General features: G+C 36.9%; 1 protein-coding gene across 5 annotated transcripts in view; it reads right to left on the reverse strand.

Annotated features, from left to right (window-relative positions):
* The window catches only part of UBE2E2 (ubiquitin conjugating enzyme E2 E2), a 373353-nt gene that overhangs the window by 335347 nt on the left and 14916 nt on the right, over nucleotides 1-23090 (reverse strand). For all 5 annotated transcript variants that reach the window (XM_058729760.1, XM_058729757.1, XM_058729759.1 and 2 more), the window contains exon 3: nucleotides 23031-23081. In XM_058729760.1, coding sequence (XP_058585743.1) covers nucleotides 23031-23081 — 51 coding nt within the window. The remainder of the gene's footprint in view (nucleotides 1-23030; nucleotides 23082-23090) is intronic.

Genomic DNA, 23090 nt, shown 5'->3' on the forward strand with positions numbered 1-23090 from the left:
AACACTTAAATTATCAGGGCCTTTACGATACCAACAATCTAATGGGAGAGAACAGACAATACACATAATTGTAAGTAAATGTTAGGTGTTTAGTCCCACAGAAACAGAATAAAAATGATTGGCATACTGAGGTAGGACAGTTAAAGTAGGCTCACTGAAGTGACATTTGAAGAAAAACTGAAGGTCAGGGACTGGGTAACGCAGCTATTCAAAGGAAGAGCAATCCAATCAGAGGAAACCCACTCTAGAGACCCTGAGGTAGAAGCACATCTGGTCTGTTAGAAGAAAAGGAAATAGGCCAATGTGGCAGGAGCAGAGTAATCAAGAGAATATGAGGGGAGGTCAGGGAGATGAGGGACCTGATCACTTATTATTTCATAGGTCACTGTAATGGGAATCCAAGGAGTAATATGAACAGACTTTCATTTTAGAAGGATCATTCTGTCATATTAAGAAAAGACCAGAGAAGGAAGGACAGAAGCAGAAAGACCCACTGGGAAGCTGTGGCAATTCATTCAAGCAAGAAATGAAGAGGACTTGGACCAGAAGAATAACCGCGGAGGAAATGAGAAGTGGTTGGCCTCTATGTGTATTCTGAAGGTAGGGCTAAAAGGCTTTACTGACATAATGGATGTAAGTGAGAGAGAAATAAAGGAATCAAGGATGACCCCAAGTTTTTGAGCCCAACTGGGGAGATGGATTTGCTATTCACTGAACAACAAAGACTGTGGGTGAAGCAGCTTTGTAGAGAGAACAGGAGTTCAGTTTTGGACTTGTTACTTGTGAGGCATCAATTTTACACTCAAACAGAATGTTCAGTAAGCAGGTGGACATATTTCAATAAGAGGGTTTATTTTACAGACAGCTAATCAAAAATAAAATTTAAACAATAAAATTAAATCTTAATTGTTAATATCTATTTGACTAGCCAATCAACAAAATAAATTTTCCCTATTATTCATCTTCACTTAAATACATCCATATAAAAAAGCTCCATCATTTAAAGATCACAAAACTCTACAAAAAAACTCACCAACTACTAAGATACTCCAATAGAATTATAATTTCATCCAATAGTCAGTTAAAAGTGAGTATGGGCAAACAGAGAAAATACTTACACTACCCAGTAACCTTAAATAATCACAGCTCAATAACACACAGGGCTTATTAACTCACCCCTATACCAGATGTATAATGCTTAGAGGTGAAACTGCCAAAAGATCCTGTCAGATTTCATCTGTAGCTTTCACTGCAGACATAGTAAGCCCTGTAGATTCATAATGGCATTGTAAATAGTGCTGTTGTGTACCACAAAAACATAACTATTTAATGACAGGTTTTCTCTCTAAACAAAATAGCAGGATCATTACCATTTATTACAGATAACATGGTAAAACTGGAACAGAGTATTTATAGTTAATGTTAGCACACTGCTATGCAGCTATACATTGCCATATACCAAGTATTACCCAACTCAGTTGTTTACCTAATAAGATTTAAAAAAAAATTTAATTGGCTACTGTATGAGCACAGCTTTAAAACAAAACAAAAATTAATTAAGCCCCAAAGAACTGCTAAGCTAAAAAAATAAAAGATAAACAAGTGAGATGGGGGAGGCAAGACTGTCAATGGAATAAATGAAAAATGTGAATTGCTAGTCAGTGAAATGTGAATGTTTAGACAAGTATCCTAACCTTAAATACCAACCAATAAGGTATGCAGGGAAATTACTGAGATGTCTCCTTTCCCAGCCAATAATATTTCCAAAATTCAACTGGCTGCTCTAGGATAAATAAAAAACTGTAACAAAGGACAAGGCTGGCATTATACAGCAAGAGCCCTATATACGTTAAGAAATGTAAATTGGGAAGAAAGGGGAATTATACTTTAAAAGAAAAATAAAAGTCAAAATTGCACTCGTCCAAAAGTTAAGCGTAAGTAATACTCTGCTTTCCAACTCTTTTTCAAAGAGCTTATTCTGCAATTCTATACAATTAAAAGAATATAACTTTTCTTACTATTCAAAATCCCATTATCATCAACCAAAGAACGAGACACCAGCATACAGTTTAGAACGTGTTCTGCTTGAACACCTGATAACTTCGCACAGTGCCAGTCTTATAGATATTCAGTGTTTGCTAAACTTCAATCTCTTCTGATCGCCTCCCTCTCTTATTTCACCTTCCTTCTTTCATGGGATCTCTTAAACCTCCCCACCCCCACTCAATTTATTTGACTAGCATTTTTTATTATAAAACTATTTTCATTTTGCTAAGTGAAAGGAGCCAGGTAAAAAAGGCTACAACTTGTATGATTCCATTTATATGAAATGTCCAGAATAGGCAAATCACTAGAGACACACTAAGACACACAGTACTCGCCACGAGCTGGCAGTAAAGGAGATTGGGAAATGACTGCTACTAGGTATAGGGTTTCTTGTTTGGAGTGATGAAAATGTTCTGGAAATAAGAGTAATGGTGGTTGTTGCACGCCTCTGTAAATATGCTAAAACCACTTACATACTTTAAAAGGGTAAACTGTATATATTTTAATCATAACTTAATTAAAAAGAAGACTGCAGCCTAAAGTCCTTTACAGTGCATGAAGTAAAAGCACTTCCTATACCACCCTTCAATAACTCAGCAGTTGTGTATTAATCACTATACCACAGTAACATAAATGAAGTTCAGGATGAGGTCCTAAACTAAGAAGAAAATGTTAAATTCAATACACTCTGTTTTAGAGGGGAGAAACAGGCAAAACTCATTTTAGAAATACGTTTTATCTTAATAAAATAGAAAATTTGTGAACTTGAAGGGATACATTTCTGGTGTTCAATGAATTCACTCACACAGAACACACAATTGCACAATTTCTCCATCTTACTGAAAAATGTCTTCTTTCTCCAAGTACTTCATTAATCTTGTGTATTACTTTTTAAAAACAGTCTTTCCCCCTGATATGGTCTGCCCCTAACAATTTAACATTATGTAACTCTTTATATTTGCACTATGCTTTAGTATTCTAGGAGCTTTCATATACATTATCATATTTGATCCTTTTATCATTCTATGAGGTAGGTGGAGTAAACTCAGTAAAGATAAGGGACTTGTTCAATTTCTCAGCTCAGCGGCAGATCTTGGCTTAAGATTCAGAGGTTCTGCTCCAACGAAAAGGTGCACAGCAGGTTTTGGTGAATAGGGAAGACTGCTGGGTGAATTATCTACTACTTACAATATACTTCTTTTGTATACCATCTGCTATTTTTCTCTATTTCCAGTGAGTCAGCCTTATTCCAACAATTAAGATTTTTAAGCTCCTAGCCAAGAAGCCATACCTTACACTTATTCTATGTCTCCACAGCATGAAGCACCTGTAGATGAATTGATTAAAATATCAAATTATCCATGAACACTAAATATAGTCATGGCTGTTGATCTGTACCATCAGAAAAGACAAACTAAACTAGAAAACAACCCCACCAAAATTTTAATCATAAAAAATAATCCCCCACCAGGAACTTGTATGAGAGCTTACAACCAAACTTAAGCTCATGTTATGAGGAAATAAAAAATGCACTGTACAGGAAATTTTTTAGCTTAAGCAAGAGCTCATACCTTTCAAAACCAATTACTCTTCCAAACTACTGATGGTAGTAGCATGCTCTGTGGAAGGCAGAAGACCTAAGACAATTTACATACCTGTGAGAACGAAGCAAAGTACCCATACTATGTGCATTTGATATAAAAAAAAAAAAACACTAGAGATTACATTTTAAGAAAAAAAAAAGATCTTTTAATGGACAATAAGCGCAATCTCAATTAATGAGGTTTCCAAACATGAAACACTGGGTTAATTTAGAGATAAAATAGTCAATGCAACTTCATAATGAATTTTATTTTTTTTTTTTCAACGTTTTTCATTTATTTTTTGGGACAGAGAGAGACAGAGCATGAACGGGGCAGGGGCAGAGAGAGAGGGAGACACAGAATCGGAAACAGGCTCCAGGCTCCGAGCCATCAGCCCAGAGCCCGACGCGGGGCTCGAACTCACGGACCGCGAGATCGTGACCTGGCTGAAGTCGGACGCTTAACCGACTGCGCCACCCAGGCGCCCCCATAATGAATTTTCTACATTTCCTTTTATTGACATTAGCCTTCCTTTTATTGACATTAGCCCACTGGCTGATAAGACTTCTACATACTCGTGAAAATGGAAAACCTTTATAAAGACATATTGACAACTGGGGCACCTGGCTGACTCAGTGTGTTAAACATCTGACTCTTAATTTCGGCTGTGGTCACAGTTTGTGAGTTTGAGCCTGGCACCAGGCTCTGCTCTGACAGTGCAGTCTGCTGGAGATTCTGTTTCTCTCTCTGCCCCTCCCTCGGTCTCAGTCTCAGTCTCTCTCTCTCTCTCTCTCAAAAATAAATATTTTTTTTTAAAAAGATACTGATAACCAGGCAATCTAGGGTCACACACAAGATATTTACATGTATGCTTAGCTGTTTAAAGAAAAATAAAAACATTCACAAGTTCTCTGCCTTAGTAACTGCATAAAAACATTGTCTATTATACGCAATATACCATATAGAGAAGATAATGAATTCAGTATGCCATATACCTTCACCATCCTCAAAACATATGAAGAAAGTAAATGCATGCAACCCTTATAAATAAGAGTAACTGCATCAACAACTAACAATTATTGGGGGGTGCTACTTTTAGTGTTTTACATATGTTAACTCATAATCTTCACATAAACCTATCTGATTTTACAGATGAAGAAAGCAAGGCACAGAGAAGTTATATTTAACTAGACTAAAAGGTGTGTGGGTATGGGTGTGTGGGTGTGCATCCTGAATACAACAACACATTAAAAAGTTTATACACCATGACCAAGTAGAATTTAACCCTGAGATGCAACGACTGTTCAAAATACTCAAATCAATAAATGTGATACACTATACCTTAACAGAATGAAAGATAAAAATCATACACACACACACACACACGCCCCTAGGCAGTCTCTCCAGAAGAAACCACTGTGCAATATTGCTTCTCTAAGTCAAAGTAACAGCTACTGTGGGTACACCGAGAGCAGACAAAATTATAGAACAGAGGTAATATTTGAGGTAGACCTTGAAGTCCAAATAAAAGAAATAGAGAAAAGGCTATGCTCAAGCACATGGGTAAGGAAAGGTTTTCTAAGTTTGCTACTTCTGTTTGGCCTCTGCACACACAGAACACAGGCAGGACTGGTGACAAGCAATCCATATATCCACAGGAAATGTCTGAGAGCACACGTAAGTCACCCCTGGCTCTAACAGCAGCCTTTGCTGTTCTCCAGGTATAATACTCCTGACAGTTCTTTCTCAGAGGCAAAAATGAAGAAGAGTATATGCTGATCACACTTAATTTTGTGTTCCATGAGATAGGAGCTAGACATACATAAACTGACATGCTGTCAGCAATGACTTCTCTAATGAGAAATACACTACATGAAGAGAAGGACAATAAATAATGACATGCCCAACTGGCTGTGTTCAGTCCATAATCCTAGTCCAGCTGTGAGTTCTCAAAAGTGTTCCTAATTAAGTTAGCCCCTGATCCTGAATGGACAACATTCAGAAGGACAGAACCCTGCTTCCCAAGGGAGAAAAACATCCCTCTTGAGCCCAATTATGGAGTATGGCTAAATAGGTAATATGAATAATCTTAGAAAATTACAAAAGAATTACAGTTTACCCTTGAACAAGACAGACTTGAACTGCACAGGTCCTCTTATATCATTTTTTTTTAAATATAAATACAGTTTATTATCTTAAAAGACATTTTCTTTTCTCTAGCTTACTTTACTGTAAGAATGCACAGTGTAATACATGTAACACACAAAACATGTGTTAATCAACTGTTTATATTATCAAGAAGACTTCCAGTCAACAGTAGGCTATTATTAGTAGTTAAGTTTTGGGAGAGTCCAAAGTTATATGCAGATTTTCAACTGGGGGGTAAGGAGGAGTTGGTGACCCTAACCCCTCCATTGTTCAAGGGTCAACTGTACTCTAGAAATTTCAATGCAACTTGATAATATTTATTCACTTATTACTGTCCTGTTGAGGACAGTAAGTAATTACAACCTTATTTCACTTTTTTACTCACTTGAAAACTTCACTCATGATCAATTTCAGACCTACTCACTAAGAACGAAGTACTCTCCTTCTCTCCTAGTTTTACTCCTACTCCCTGGATGACGGACTTTTGTTCTCCTTTACTGGTTCCTTCTTCTTCACTCATCTCTAAATACTATGGTTTCAGAATGCTCAGTCTTGGGTCCTCTTCTTTTTTTTACCCTTTCTGCACATAAATTCATCAATTCCTGTGGACTTGTCTTTATAATGACAACCTTGAATTGATAGTTCCAGTTTTCCAATGAATTCATGTTCAACTGCCTGTCTGGCACCTTCATTTGGATGTCTCACATTTTTACAATTAACATATCCAAAACACAACTTTTTTTTTGGTAAAAATGACCATGGTATATTTGTAACTCTCTAGTTTGTAGACATATATTATCTTTGTTACATTAAAGATTTAAAAATTTCTTTAAATTTCCAGACTAAAATTCTCTCTTCCATGAATCAGCAACTCAGCTATTTCACTTTATTTTTTCTCCATGCCCAGGCAAACAGCTCAGGAGAATATTATAAATATTAATTTATGGTTTGATCAATCTTGACTGACACTTGGCTAAAACCAACTCTAAATCTTTTGTTCAGATTACTTCTTTTTTTCCTCTTTTTCTCATATATTCTGTGAAGCTTTTTTTTTTTTTTATTTCAATCAGGAAGTAATCAAAGCTAAGGCCCTAAGGCCATCTAGAGTGGGGACAGAGGTGGAGCAAGGGGAGAATCCAACATGGCACCTGGAGAGTGGGGCTGGGCATTGTCTTGGCAGCACTGAGAGCAGAACCAAGAAGAAGGAGGCTTGCTGAGTACAGGGCAGAGGGCACTGCCTGGCAGGCTAACTCTGTGCACCTGCCCCCTACAAAGCAGGCAGAGACCCTGAGAACTACTTATGTGGCCAGCCTGCCCTAGAAGAAGCCAACACTTAGCCTGGATTCCCTGTGAGCAAGTCCAAATCTTCACAGTGCTGTCCACAGTCCTTAAGAAAAGCCAGCCCTGGGCACTGCCTTCACAGTCACATTGCCCTGGTGACACAGCATACAGATCATGCTGTTCCTACTTCAGACTCGTGAACCACTTCCAACCATGAATCTTCCACATCTCAGAAGAGGCACCACCACTTCCCAAAGACTCAAACCCGATGATTTCTCCCTTTCCTCTCACATTCCACCCAATTCTGCCATCTATCAGCAAGTCCTGTAAATTTTCCTTCAAAAAATATACCTCAAATTTCCCTCTTTCCATCCTTACTGTTACTACCCTAAACCAGAATATCATCCTCTCTTCCCTAGATGACCAGCAGCCTCTAACCTTACACTCCCCTCTTCTAGTCCAGCAGCCAGAGCAATCTTCATAAAAGCCAAACTCTACTGGATTTGGCCCCAGTCTCACTTTTCTTATCTTGTGCCACGGCAATCCCCTGCCCACTCCCCACTCCCCTTCAACCCAGTCACACCATACCTCTTCCAGCTCCCTGAACACCAGAGCATGTATCCACACATGCAGCTCGATACACACACCATGGGTCCTGCACACCTTATGCAGCTAGCACCTTTTCTTCATTTAGCTCTCAGTTTAGATGTCATCTCCTTAGAAGAGGCTTCCAAACCTGAGGCAAAAGTAGAACCCCACTCTAAAACTCATCCCTTGTTTGTTTTCTTCAGAGCAATTACTATGTCTGTGTGTCCATGTGTTAACCCCTTTCTGCAGTCTGGGGTTTTTTTAAATACAAGTCCAGGTCTGTCTTCACAACTGAAGTGTAAACTCCACAAAGACTGGAGATCCCTTGTTTGTTTATAACCACAACCCCGGTATCCAGCACGATGCTGATCACATAAAAGACCCTTAGGAAAAATCTGTTTAATGTTAAATGACTATTAACTTCAAAATACACTCCACTCAGCTTATTATTCATTTAACCTAGTAACAGTTATTTTCTAAACACAACAGCACCTTACACATTCTTATTCAAGAATGTACTTTTATTTTGCTGTTTCCCAGGCCCCAGTACCATCCTGAGCCTGTTCATAAGGCTTTCCTATTAACCTCTGACCAGCTGCTTTGTCAAACATGGAGGTTATTCCTATCCCTGTGACAAATTCTTACCTCTTAACAATGTGGCAAAAATACATTTCTGCTCTATTCTACCCAAATTCTAAAAAGCACTTAGAGGGGTGCCTGGGTGGCTCAGTCGGTTGAGCGGCCGACTTCGGCTCAGGTCACGATCTCACGGTCCATGAGTTTGAGCCCCGCGTCGGGCTCTGGGCTGATGGCTCAGAGCCTGGAGCCTGCTTCCGATTCTGTGTCTCCCTCTCTCTCTGACCCTCCCCCGTTCATGCTCTGTCTCTCTCTGTCTCAAAAATAAATAAATGTTTTAAAAAAAACTTAAAAATAAAAATAAAAAGCACTTAGAGATGTTTATCCTAAACCCACAGGGATCAGTATTGTCAACAGACCCCTTCCTTCTCAAGCCTCCAGAAGACTATGGGGTGTCAATCCCAATAGTCCTTGACTATGTCTAACTTATAAGGTCAATGTTGTAAACACACAAATAAACAACTTAAGCCTGACTAATCTCAAACCTAGAAAGTGTGCTCACCCAAATATAGTCTGTATTTTGTAGATCAGTCAAAACTCCCAGGTGGATCTCCAGCTGATGGGCCTGATCATGGATGGAGCTAAAGGCCACAGGGTCCTTTTACACGTATGTGTCCAGTTGAATGTACGTGTGTCCAAATGAACATCCATCTCTGACTACCTCCTACATAGAAGAATGCTCCACCAAAATTTGCCATCTCTGAAATCTACAGTCAGGAGTTCCCAACTGGTGATTACAAAGCTACACTCAATTTGGTCATGTCCCACTCAAACCCCTAACTTTTTTTTTTTTTTTTTTTAAGTTGCCAGTATTAACTTGTTATTTTTATTATAATATTTCCCAAATGAATATAAACACAAAACCAACAATACATTTCTGGTGTTTACAGCTCACAGATAAAAACATGAAAGTAAATACAAATACAATAACGTATCTAAAAATATTTAAATTAATAATGCCAGTTTAATATTTTGGACAATATTATTTTGCTGAAACTAAATAATAAGTTTCTTTTATATACTAATATCATTATGAATTCATATGAGAATGAATGTTCACCAAAATGTACACCATGAAAATTCTGAAAACAAGATTTTTTTTCAATTTTTTAATTTTGATTCCAGTATAGTTAACATACAGTGTTATATTAGTTTCAGGTGTACAATATATTGATTTAACAATTCCATACATTATTACTCAGTGCTCATCATAAGTGTAATCTTAATTCCTCCCACCCATCTCCCCTCTGATATGCTTTATCTTAAAGGGGTACGTTAAGTTAAAGTTACTATTTTTTTCAGCAAGAATATTTTTTACTTGAAGCATACTTCAGAATACATGGCTCTAAAAGATATCCAAAAAACATTCCATCCAAGAAAAATAGAATACACATTTTCTTCAAATACACACAAGAAGAACCCCCTGGTTAAATCACATAAAAAGAGGGTGCCTGGCTGGCTCAGTCAGTAGAGCATGCAACTCTTGATCTCGGGGTCATGAGTTCAAGCCCCATGATGGGTGTAGCACTTACTTAGACACTCAAACTTCTAACTTCTTAAAAGGATGGCACCAGGGGAATGAAAGATTATTTCAAGTGCAGACAGAGAATGATGACATCAGAAACCACGTACAACTCCATTTCTCTGTAAAAAGATTCTGTCACCAACCAACCCATTAACCCACACCTCTGGTGAGCTCAAAAACTGAAAGAACTGTGTAACAGCTTTTCCCTGCTTACAAGATCGACAATCTGGCCTGAACATAATTCAAAGAAGGAGAATAAACCAATTAGGGCTAACTACATATGATAATTTTGATAAATACTTATTATGTGTTTTATAACACCTATATTTACATATCTGAGGAGGTTACCCTGAATTTAGTACTTAAAACATTTTGTCCATTAGAATATATTCAGAAAATTATGTGATTCATATTCCATGGTTTTTAAATACTATGTATTTTCACATCACAATACATAGTGACTTACTGATTTCCCATTAATGCAGATTAAGAACAGAATAAGTCTGCTACATAAATATTAGAGGCTATTTCTAATGCTGTCTTTGGGGTCCACTTTACCATTTAGGCAAAGCTACCTTACAATGAGGTAATAACTAAATTGCAATAACTAAAGCCACCTGGAGACGTAGTTCAAGCCATTTGGATAGTGCCAGAAGTGCCTTAGGCCCAGTCAAATTTAGAACAAAGTGCACAAGCATTCATTTTCAGCGTATTAAAAAATCATCCCGGGGCACGTAGGTGGCTCAGCATGTTGAGGGTCCAATGCTAGATTTCAGCTCAGGTCATGATCACAGGGTCATGGAACTGAGCCCTGCATCAGACTCCACGCTAGGGGCACGGAACCTGATTAGATCCTCTCTCCCTCCCCCTCTCTCCCTTGCATTGTCTCAAAAAGAAAAAAGAAAGAAAGAAATCATCCAAGGCAAAATATCTACTACATGAACTCTAAAAATTTCTAAAGAAGGGGTGCCTGGGTAGGTCAGTCAGTTAAGCGGCGGACTCTTGATTTTGGCTCAGATCATGGTCTCACAGTTCCTGAGTTTGAGCCCCCATCGGGCTCTGTCCTGACAGTGTGGAGCCTGCCTGGTTCTCTATCTCTCCCTCTTTCGCATTCTCTCTCAAAATAAATAAATAAACTTAAAAAAAACCTTTTTTTCTAATTGCTAAAGGATCTGACAACAATACAACAGGACAGTAAAGATAATTACTTTGTCTCCTTTATTTTTTTTTTTTTATTTTTTTTTTTTTTACTTTGTCTCCTTTAAAACCTGTCTGTCCCTTTCCTTCACCTCAAATCCTAATTACTGACCAAGGAGAATCATAACACTGTTTCATATCATTTATAAACCACGCTGTTGCTAGATATTTACTGAAGTGATGCACAAGTGCTTGGTTAAGAAGGCAAATTTTCTATCTCAGTGGAGAAGATGTTAACTTTGAAAGAACGGAGACTACTCCTATTCCATCTTGTCCTACCCTACTCAAGGCGCAAGTCCCTATAGTTCTACTTTTCCAGATTCTAGACCATCTTTATCCTGGCCTGGCAGGCTCAGGTTAGTACCACTCCCCCTCCTGCAGAACCCCTTACTCACTACCTAGCCACCTGAAATCCAAAGACTGCACACGCGGGGCTTCATTTGCCTGCTACCTTGGGCCTAACACCAAAATGTCAATTGCTGGAAACCATATGTTTTTGTACTCTTCAGAAACTTTGCCCTAGCTTCAGACAAGGATTTTCCCCCAGCACGTGCGGTGGAATCTGTCACCTTCCTTCAGTTCACCATTTTTGTATGCAGGTTTCAAATCATTCTACTATAATGCATGAGGCCACAGAATTTTGCCCTAGTCTACAAACAGGCTTGAGAGTGCCAGACCATATACTTCCCAATTTCAATACGCTATGAGTCTATCTAAAAACAAGGATTTGCAATACTTTCATTTTGTTAAAAAGTTAAAAATAAATATTTACCCAATACTTCATAATATTCATACGGGTCTTTTACTTGAGAGCACTATGTGTGATGATCTAAACAAAACAAAACAAAACAAAACAGTATTTAAAAGTCCCTGACATTTAGAATATAATGGTGGCTGGTGGGAAGAGAGAAGGGAGACAAATACTTGGGTGGTATGATAACATAACTACAAGCATAATTTTTAAAAATGTCTAAATTTACCTAAAACTGAAATTAAGCATGAATTTAAGCTTGTGCAGTTCTTGGGTGCCTTGTTTTTTTCATTTTTTAAAATGTCTACTTATTTGAGAGAGAGCAAGACAGAGCACACGTGACAGGGGAGGGGCAGAGAGAGAGTGAGACAGGGAATCCCAAGCAGGCTCCACGCTGTCAGCACAGAGCCAGACATGGGGCTCCACCTCACAAACCATGAGATCACCACCTGAGCCAAAAATCAGGAGTCAGACGCTTAACCAATCGAGCTACCCAGGTGCCCCAAAAAGTTCTTGTTTTTCTAGATCTGCACTGCGTAATACAGTAGGTACTAATGACACATGGTTATCTAAATTTAAATTAAGTAAAATTAGGAGTTCATTTACTGAGATTAGCCACCTTTCAAGTACTATATAGCCATATATGGCTACAGAACAGTTTAATCATAGCAAAAAGTTCTACTGGAGCAGTGCTGTTCTAGACAGATTCATTTGTATCTATTTTGCAAATGGAAGATCTGCATAGGAAAGTCTCAAAACACTTGGCCTCTAAAGTCAGAAACACCAAAGATGAAATCCTAGTTCTGTGACTTACTTGTTATGTGACCTTGAGCAAGTTACTTAATCTCTCTAAGCTTACCTTCCCATCTATAAAACACTGTCTAAAACTAGCATCTACTTCAAGGTCAGTCATGAAGATGAAAAGAGATAATGCTGGTAAACACTCCCCACACGGCCTCAAACACTAGGAAGCATTCAAGAGTTGTCAGCTCCCTAGTAAAATTAATTGTATTTATGCACACATAGGCACACTGAACATCAACTAAATGCTAGGGTTTGAAACACAGAGATTAAAGAGAGCATTCTCTTTGGTTGTAACATGAAGCATCAGGAATACTAACAACAGTGGGTGTAGAAGGGGCGCGTGCTAGATTCTAGGTGGAAGGAACAAGAGGTGGCAAGGTAGAAACCTTAGCTCTGGTATGAGGACTATGCCTCTCCTTTTGGTCATTTCACATTATTACTAGGCTTTATCTTCCACATAGGTCAGAGGAGAAAGAGTCTCTACACTCCATGTACTGGAATAGAAAATGAATTTGAGTTTACAGCTTTGCCTAATTCTATTATACATTTTGGCACAAGGTGCTGCTTCTACACAAATGTGGATTTAGATATACTTTTTTTTTTAATTTTTTTTGATGTTTTTATTTATTTTTGAGACAGAGAGAGACAGAGCATGAGCAGGGGAGGGGCAGAGAGAGAGGGAGACACAGAATCTGAAACAGGCTCCAGGCTCTGACTTGCTGGCACAGAGCCTGATGCGGGGCTCGAACTCACGGACCGCGAGATCGTGACCTGGCTGAAGTCGGACGCCCAACCGACTGAGCCACCCAGGTGCCCCTAGATATACTTTTAAAGGCATCCCAGGTAAGTCTCTAAAGTATGCAGACATTCTAATAAAAAATTTTAAATAAACATTTACAAAAAACAGTGAAAAAAATCACACTTGGACAACATAAATTTAAAAATGAAAATTTCCATTGCTCTCAATATATACCAACAAAACTGTTTTACTTACTATTTGTAATAACACTTAATTGATAAAAGATATTTAAGTCAGTGAATGTAATAATCACTGCAAAGAAATGCTTTGGATATGCTAAAAATACAGTTTTCAGGGGCGCCTGGGTGGTTGGTTCAGCGTCCAACTCTTGATTTTGGCTCAGGTCATGATCTCACATCTCACAGGTCGTGAGTTCAAGCCCCACACAGAGCCAACTTGGGATTCTCTCTCTGTCTCTGTCTCTCTCTCTCTCTCTCTCTGCCCCTCCCCTGCTTGTGTGTGCTCTCTCTTTCTTGCTCTCAAAATAAATAAATAAACATTTAAAAAGAAAGAATACAGTTTTCAAGACATCTTAAAAGATAAAACATTATGGAAAGAGCCTAAATGTCCATCAACTGATGAATGGATAAAGAAGTTGTGGTTTATATATACAATGAAATACTACTTGGCAATGAGAAAGAATGAAATATGGCCTTTTGTAGCAACATGGATGGAACTGGAGAGTGTTATGCTAAGTGAAATAAGTCATACAGAGAAAGACAGATACCATATGTTTTCACTCTTAGGTGGATCCTGAGAAACTTAACAGAAGACTATGGGGGAGAGGAAGGGGCAAAAAAAAAAAAGTTACAGAGAGGGAAGGAGGCAAACCATGAGACTCTTAAAAACAGAATAAACTGAGGGTTGATGGGGGGGTGGGAGGGAGGGGAAAGTGGGTGATGGGCATTGAGGAGGGCACCTGTTGGGTGTTGTATGGAAACCAATTTGACAATAAATTTCATATTTAAAAAAGATAAAACAGCAATGCAACTTAAAATAATCACATGTTAGAAAGTAATATGACACTTTCTATCTAAAGTGCTCAGGTAATAAATCTGAAATAATAACCAGCTTAAAACTGGGCAAAATAAGTGATAAAATGTTCTGTTACTATTACAAAATACCATCCCAGTGTGATCATTTAACACATTTTTTCAGACACATTCTTGTACTGCTCTTAGAACTGCAAAGAATTAAAAAAAAAATCAAAGACTCCAAGTACTAGGCACTAAGTTCACTTACTCATTCAATATTTTTCTTTATTATGAAATAAACATTAAAAAATTTTTAAAGGCAGATATTTTAAAAATTAACATTTTGAAATAAAAAAGTAAAAAAAATTTCTGGTGGTTTTATGGAAATGGTTATGTCTTTCCCAAGCACAGTTCTGAAGTAAAGGTACACGATAGCAAACAATTACACCTGAAGTTTCCTAACTGAAGTAACAGCCCCTTAAGGCTCTATGTTGGCTGCGCCCCAGGTAAAAAGTCAGCCTCAAGACAAAAAGACAAAAAGAAACCATATACATACTTTTAGCAGTAAGGAAGGAGCACACCTTCAAAATTATAAAAGGCAGCACAGAAATGAAAACATAAACAAGGTTGAAACTCTCAATGCCAATGGAACAGAAGACCGTGCTTTATCATTCTGTCATGTTGTACACGTACTCCAACTCGACAGCTATCCAACCATAGGTGCTATTCCAAACAATTCTTTAGCTGTTCTAACAATTTAATGCATCTCAAATATTAAAGACTTTTGTCTTTGTAAAGTCTACGCAAAGCCACTCAACACTGCAGCAATGGAGTCAAGAACTCACAGTGAGTGAATAAAAAATATTCCTCAATTATCTGTACCAAAGAAAGGAGAGAGAGATATGAATAATTCAGTATCCTATATAACACAGGCCCTCAATGTATATTTAAATTTTGTCATGTTAATGACTCCTCAAAAAGGCATTTCAGCCTTCTGCTAACCAATACACATTTACATCACTTTTCGTTATTTGTAGTGTTTATTTATTAATAATCAGCCTCACTCCAAAAAGACTGTGATGTGGCTTAAAAATTTTATGTAGTATAAAAGTACAAAATGAAGATATGGAGCTTCAAAAATAGTTGGGAGGGAAAGAGTAAGAAAATAAAATATAATCTGAGTTGAGGTTTCTACACAAAAAACAGTTAACTACTCATGTCGAAGAGTAAATAAGGTATTAGTTTCTGGGCAACCAAAGTAAAGAGGAAAGCATTATCAATTTTAAGATTTACAGAAGCCACAAATATTGGCAGTTTCTGCCAACAGTATCATCATTCTTCTAGTCTTGGTTCTCCAAGCATCTGTATGTCTCATCTCTCAATTAGTTACAACCAGATTTTAGGATTAGGAACTAAGCATGGATAGTGTACGTTATTGTAGCCTACACTTGCCCTAACACAGATCTAACATTAAGCCCTCAATAAATACTAAAATGAATGGTAGCAGCAAGTGACCTAGTATTAAGCTGAGTAACCAAGAAAAACCAATTTGGCATTAAAAGTGCAGACATATGCAAACACTGAGGCAAGAACTGTCAAATGTAAAGAAATTCTTTACTTCAACAAGTGCCAGTAATAATAACACTAACACTAACAACGTACCCACAAACACACACACAAGGGAGTGTAGTAGAAAATGACTATACTCAAAAAAAATTACTTTTCAAAATGTTCTGGCAAAAAAATGTCTTATGGAATTCAGAAATATAAATCAAACATAGTACAAATGATATTCTGGAATGCCCTACATGTTGATTTTTTTTTTCTTTACTGAACCACAAACGGCTAGCCATAAATGTAATTTTAAATGTATTTTTCTATCTAGTCACACATTTGTAAAATAATAAAAGATGAAAGAGTAGAAAACTTGGGTTTAAATCCAAATCAACAAGTAACTCTGAGCAAGTTACTCAATCCCAGGAGTCTCACAGAGTAATCGAAAAGATTAAGTGAAAACCATATATGAAAATCCTTGAAAAGCTAAAAATGCCACATAAATATTACCACAATAACCAGAAAAGGAAAACAATTAGTGACAATAATTAGATTTTTGCACTGGTAGCTCTTTCCAGAGTTCACTCCTATATAAAAACTATTCCCAATTTCTATTTCAATGCCTTCCTATTCTGTGATATAGTTTTGAAAAATATTAATCCAGATGTACACATTTTTCTCTACATACTGCCTCACTTACTATGATCTGGAAAATACATTTTCCTCTATTAAATGGCTCTCATGACACAGTGGTTGGATTTATGTCCAGTCATGGCCTCTCCTATAGTGGGAACACCTTAAACTAATGAGTGAAGACAATGAAAAGTAAATCAATTAGAAAACCTACAGTTTCTGACCCAAAACTTACTACAAAGCTACAGTAATCAAGACTCTGTCAATAAAAAGGAAAGAAAGACTATGTGGCATTGGCATAAGGAGAGACACACAGATCAATGGAAGAAAATTTAGAGTTCAGAAATAAGCCTTCACATTTATGATTCATTGATTTTTCAACAAAGATGTCAAAACAATTCAACAGTCTTTTCAGCAAATGGTGCTGACATAATTGGGGATGCACACACACACAAAATAAATGTGGACCTTTACCTCACACCATATACAAAATGGATCAGAATCAAAATATTAAAGCTAAAACTAAAAAACCCTGAGAAGAAAAATAAAAGTGTACACTTCTGTAGTACTGGATTAGGCAATGGCAGAAGTGACACCAAACATACAAACAACGAAAAGAAAAAGTAGGTAAATTAGACTACATCAAAATTTAAAACTTTTGTGCCTCAAAGATCACCATCAAGGAAGTAAAAAAACTATCCACAGGGAAAAATATTTGCACATCATATATCTTATATGGCCCTTGAACCCAAAATAAATAAAAGAACACTTACAACTTAACAATAAGACATGCAACTGAATTTTAAAATGGGCAAAAGATTTGAATAGACACTTCTCCAAAGATATAAAAATAGCCAATAAGCATATGAAAAGATGATCATCAGCATCATCGTCACTATACCCATCAAGATAATGCAAGTCAAAACCACAATGATATACCACTTATACCTAAGATGGTTATTATCAAAAAGATAGACAAGAACAACTGCCAAGGTTGTACAGAAACTACAACTCTCAAACACTGCTGGTAGGAAGGCAAATGGTGTAGCGTTTGTAATGCAGTCTACCAATTCCCCAAAAGGTTAAATATAGTTACTCTATGACTCAACAATTCTACCTAGGAAGGTATAAACCCAAAAATATCAAAACAAATGTCCACACAAAATCCTGTACACGAATAGCTACAGCAGTATTCCTAAAAGTCAAAAAGTGGAAACAACCCCAAAGCATATCAACTGATGAATGGATAAATAAAATGCAGTATAGGGGCACCTGGGTGGCTCGGTCCATTAAGCGTCCAGCTTCGGCTCAGGTCATGATCTCACGGTTCATGGGTTCTAGCCCCGCGTTGGGCTCTGTGCTAACAGCTCAGAGCCTGGAGTCCGCTTCGTGTTCTGTGTCTCCCTCTCTCTCTGCCCTTACCCCACTCGCTCACTCGCTCTCTCTCTCTCAAAAACAAACATTAAAAAAATTTTTTTTAATGAAGATAAAAATAAAAAACTAAAATGTAGTATATTCACACAATGGAATATTATTCAGAGACAAAAAGATGAAGCACTGATGCACACTACAACAAGGATGAACCCTGAAAACACTATGCTTCATGAAAGAAGCCAGTCATAAAAGATCATTCTGTCTGATTCCATTAATACAAAATGTCCAGAACAGGCAAATCTATAAGAAACAGAACAGACTGATAACCTAGGGCTCAAGGTTGGAGAGTTGGGAGGAAATGGGGAAGGAGTTACTGCTAAAAGGTTTGGTGTATCCTCTGGGGGTGATCAAAATGTTGTAAAATTGATTGTGATGGTTACACAACTGTGTGAATATAGTAAAAGCCTCTGAATTTTACACTTTAAATGACATCTCAATGAAGCCATTAGTTGGTTTTTTTTTAAAGCAGAGACTGTGTCCAATGAGTAGATCATTGAAACATAGCAATAAAAAGTGAAAACTCGTAGTATAACTGAACTACATCCACTTTTTTTTAGTATTTCCTCCCTTTACTTGTTCAATTACTAAATCAAAAATCAAAATCCAAATGAATCCTTTTACCATAGTCTCTACTTTCAAAAAGTAGTTAAGGATCCCTATCATTTCCATTCTCATAAAGCAAATACAAACTTGGGCAGTATCAGATAATGACAGAATTTGAATTTAGTTTCTCTACAATACAGAAGAACAAGTTACCCTTTGAATGAAAAAGTTTTAACTTGGAGACTTTTCTAGTTAGCTCCCAGTTTCCCACTAGCATTAAGTAATAGAAATGAATGTATTAGCACATTTACAGATTCAAGAGCTGTGCTTTTGACAATTTGTGAAGAATCAGGATAGTCACAACATATAGTCATTTACAAAGGGCAGCAATTCTACCCATCAGAGCTCCGTAAGGGTACTGCATGAATTTTAGTGGCTCCATCCAGCTAAGCTGTTGAACAAGGCACTGAGGTAGTGAGCAATTCCAGTCCAATACCTCCAATTCAGCTGGCACTATGAAAACACTTGTGGATCTGCAGAGGCACGAGGATGGAACCCTTGCAAATGTCATGGGTCAATTATGTTACCCATCATAAGAACTGAAGCCAAACAAAATATATTGTACTACTTATGGGAAATATTCTAAATATATAACCAAACTTCACCCAAACTGGGTGTAATTTTCTATGCCTATGGCCCTACAGACCCCACGATTTTATGAACAGAAACTTTTTTCTTAGTTGTATCGTAAGGTTTTGTTTTTAAACATTAACTCTTATGCTATAATAGAAAAAACACCCAAAGGTACTTAATTGAATCAAGCTTTAAGAAAAACTGTATTACTGCATTTTTACCTTAAAGACAACAGAAGTGAAAAGAAAACTGAAAGACGTACAGGTATGTGTTTCTTATAAAAAGAAATAATTCAACTTATTATCAAAGTATTTTGTGGATACTTTAAAAATATTTAGACTCATTCAAAACCTGAAAAGAAAAATTAAACAATACCACAGTAGTTCCTCTAAAAATGCCTTACACAAACATATCTATCTACATTGAATGATAGAATTCAGAGAGACTTTAATATTCCCAACATGTCTACATGACAGACTCACAGAGTACTTTAACACATGCTAGTTCCCGCAAAATAATTCCAAGAAATGCTAAAATGGACATCACATAAGAGATGCACCAAAATTCAGAGGTGCCATCTCTAACTTGACAAATAGATATAACTGGGCTGTACTGGTTTAATAAGGCTCCAGAAAATAAGGGTAAACCACACTCGAAGTGAAATGTAACACACAGTCAGCCACCCTGACTGAGACCACTAATAACAGATAAAATACTTTCTCCGTTCTGACTGCCTAAACAGGCACACTCACAGATGTTCCCTCATACATAATCTTTACCTGTGATAGTAAGCTAACAATTACCCAAAAGGCAACCAAACAAAAGGCAGGATTTTAAGAGGCCTGCGTGCTAGTAAAGATGATACACAAAGAGAGTTCTAGAGGAATATGATTTTGACTCCTTCTAGTAGGCATATAGCTTTAATTTAGAATATCTCTGTAAATTAATTATTTAGTCATTAGGGCACAAATACAGGCATCACAGAACTTTAAAAAATCAACCACAAAAGCACTGTTAACTTTGTGCCAAAAATAAGCCAAACTAAAATTGTGGTCTAACTTCGCTTTCTGAAGATAGTAACCACATTCTCACCGAAATATAGATGGAGAGATTTACTATAAACCACAATCAAATATTTGACACCAAACAATCCAAAGGCCACAGTAATCCACTTAACGATCACAATGACATCTATAGTAAGTAGCACAAGTACAGAGGGCACATAGAACCAATCACCACTTCCCAATCAGCCACAGCATGGAGGATCTTTGCCTGCAAAGGGAGCACCACATATGTGAAGGTAACTATGATCTTCATCTCTGCCTGATCCAGTCCAATCAGCCATTCAGGGATCAAGAAAAGGAGCCAAAGCTACAGAATCACAGACCTGGCTTCTAAAGCAAACTTGCTAGCTATCCAATCTTCATACCATTAAATCAATTTCCTTGCAAATTCCCATAAGCAAGCAGTTTAACCAAGGTAGGCATCTTTCTACAACGTTCCATGTCAATTATATCTCAATAAAACTGGAAAAAAACACAACAAAGTAGGTATCTTTGCTAAAACTGTCTGAAGGGCTTATTGTGTGTGACATCCACATTTTAAAATGATTTTATAAAGAGTTTACATAACTAGTAATGATATCATTAACTATGGCTCAGTGAAAAAGTTAATCTCCAAATTTCAGATAACATTATAAACTTTTCTTTTTTAAATAGAATTGTGATTTATTTTAGTTTATTTAAATAATCATCAATATGTAATTCCTTTTCTCACACTTGATGCATGTTTTCCTGCATGTTTACAACATACTGGTTTAATCAAATCTAAATTATTATCTGTAATAAATCAAAACTAAATTAGGCAAATGTACTAGAAAATAATATATCTTAAAGTAACAGTCTAGCCATCACATGATATTGTATGTAGATTTCATTTATTAAAAATGAGCCTTAAACAAGCTCATTAAGGGGCTCCTGGGTGGCTCAGTCAGTTAAGCGTCTGACTTGGGCTCAGGTCACGATCTCATGGTCCATGAGTTCAAGCCCCGCGTCGGGTTCTGTGCTGAGAGCTCAGAGCCTGGAACCCGTTTCAGATTCTGTGTCTCCCTCTCTCTCTGCCCCTCCCCTGTTCATGCTGTGTCTCTCTCTGTCTCAAAAATAAAGGTTAAAAAAAATTTTTTTTAATAAAAATAAAAAAAAAAAGCTCATTAAAACAAAGTAGTTTATTTTGCCAATTGTTTTCAAAAGTTAAGCAAATAAGTATATAAATTAAGTTCATATTTTTACCAATTTAGTTGTAAGAAGGTTACAAAAGTCATACATGTGGCTAAATAATTTAGTTTTTTAAAAACATTCAAACTGGAGCACCTGGGTGGCTCAGTTAAACGCCCAACTTCGGCTCAGGTCATGATCTCCTGGCTCATGGGTTTGAGCCCCATGTCAGGCTCTGTGTTGATAGCTGGGATTCTATGTCTCCCTCTCTCTCTGCCCCTCCCCCCCGCTTGTGCTCTTTCTCTCTCAAAAATAAATAAACATTAAAAAAATTTTTTAAAGATTCAAACCATTAAAATGAATACTGTCATAAGAAACAAGAGATTTTAGATTTCATTCAAACCGGAATTTTCCACAAATCATTCCATTTCCATGAATTGGCCAGCAAAGCCTAAACAATGATCTGCCATCTGAAAAAATCTCTGATGTAACACAGTCATTAAGTGTGACAAAAAGTCTTAGTGTTAAACGGTTTTTACCTAACAGAAATATTTGGTCTATCTGAATAAAACAGTCTTTGAATATTATTGTGAGTACATACACTGTATATGACTCTCATGTAAAGAACCACAGTAGATTCACCACAAACATAAAAGGCCCTATTAGAAATGTTTCTACACAAAAAAAAAAAAAAAAAAAAAAAAAAAAAAGAAATGTTTCTACACAAAACACTTGTCAACTAGCCAACTATCAAATAGCCATCTGCAAAGTTTTCACTTTGATTAATACACAGAGTTGCTATCTTTGCTTCCACAAAAAAATAAGATCAGTGAAATCAGAAATCGCACCAAACAATAAATTCTACCTGCATTCAGTATTATCAACACTTTCCTGTGATCTGCTGTCTCACCTTCAATCCACAAGACTACCAATTTAAACTATGAAAACTCCATGTTGGCCTAGTTCCAACACCAACCTCACATCAAACAGAAAGAAATGTTTAAATAGTCAAACAGCCGTCTTCTAACTATTCCACCAGATCCAAGATACAGTACAACGTTAAGAGTTTATTTTTCTCCTCTTCCTCTATGTACCTGTATAACATTAATCATTTCCAGGCAAGCAATTTTACTTCTTATAAGTAAACTCTGACCAGAAAATTGAAAAATGCAGTCATAAAGGAGAGAACATTTTCAGTTTAATATCACTGCCTCAAATCACCCATTCTTACTTCTACACCCATTCCACGGCCAATGATTTAAGAAATAATGTAAACCATGAAGAAACACTGTTTAATGTTCCAGCACTTTTAAAAATCAATTTCCAACAAGATAACAAGTGAATGATCAAATAGCAAATACTTTAGCCACACTATTATTCTATCATTAAAGAAATCATTTAAGGCCCCATCACCTCACCAACTAAAAGATAACTGTATTTGTTACTCTATAATTTCATTATCTTATTGTCACTGCATTGCTGTATGTTTGACAACTCCACCATTCCTCTACAATAAACTTGATAAGTATGCCATTTCAGCACAGAAACAACAACCATCTTCCACAGTCATTTAAGTCCAAACCACAATGATATTTTACTAATTAATCAGACTGTAACAACAGGTGCACATCAAACAATTCAATTATACCTTGTGCAAAAGACACAAATAAAAATCCATAAGTACTTACCTACAATTGGGAGGAGGGTCCAACGTAATCTCTGCGAGTTCCTTCTGAATTCTTTAAAAA

This window comes from Neofelis nebulosa, chromosome 5 (genome assembly GCF_028018385.1).
Source record: "Neofelis nebulosa isolate mNeoNeb1 chromosome 5, mNeoNeb1.pri, whole genome shotgun sequence".
Taxonomy (NCBI): Eukaryota; Metazoa; Chordata; class Mammalia; order Carnivora; family Felidae; genus Neofelis; species Neofelis nebulosa.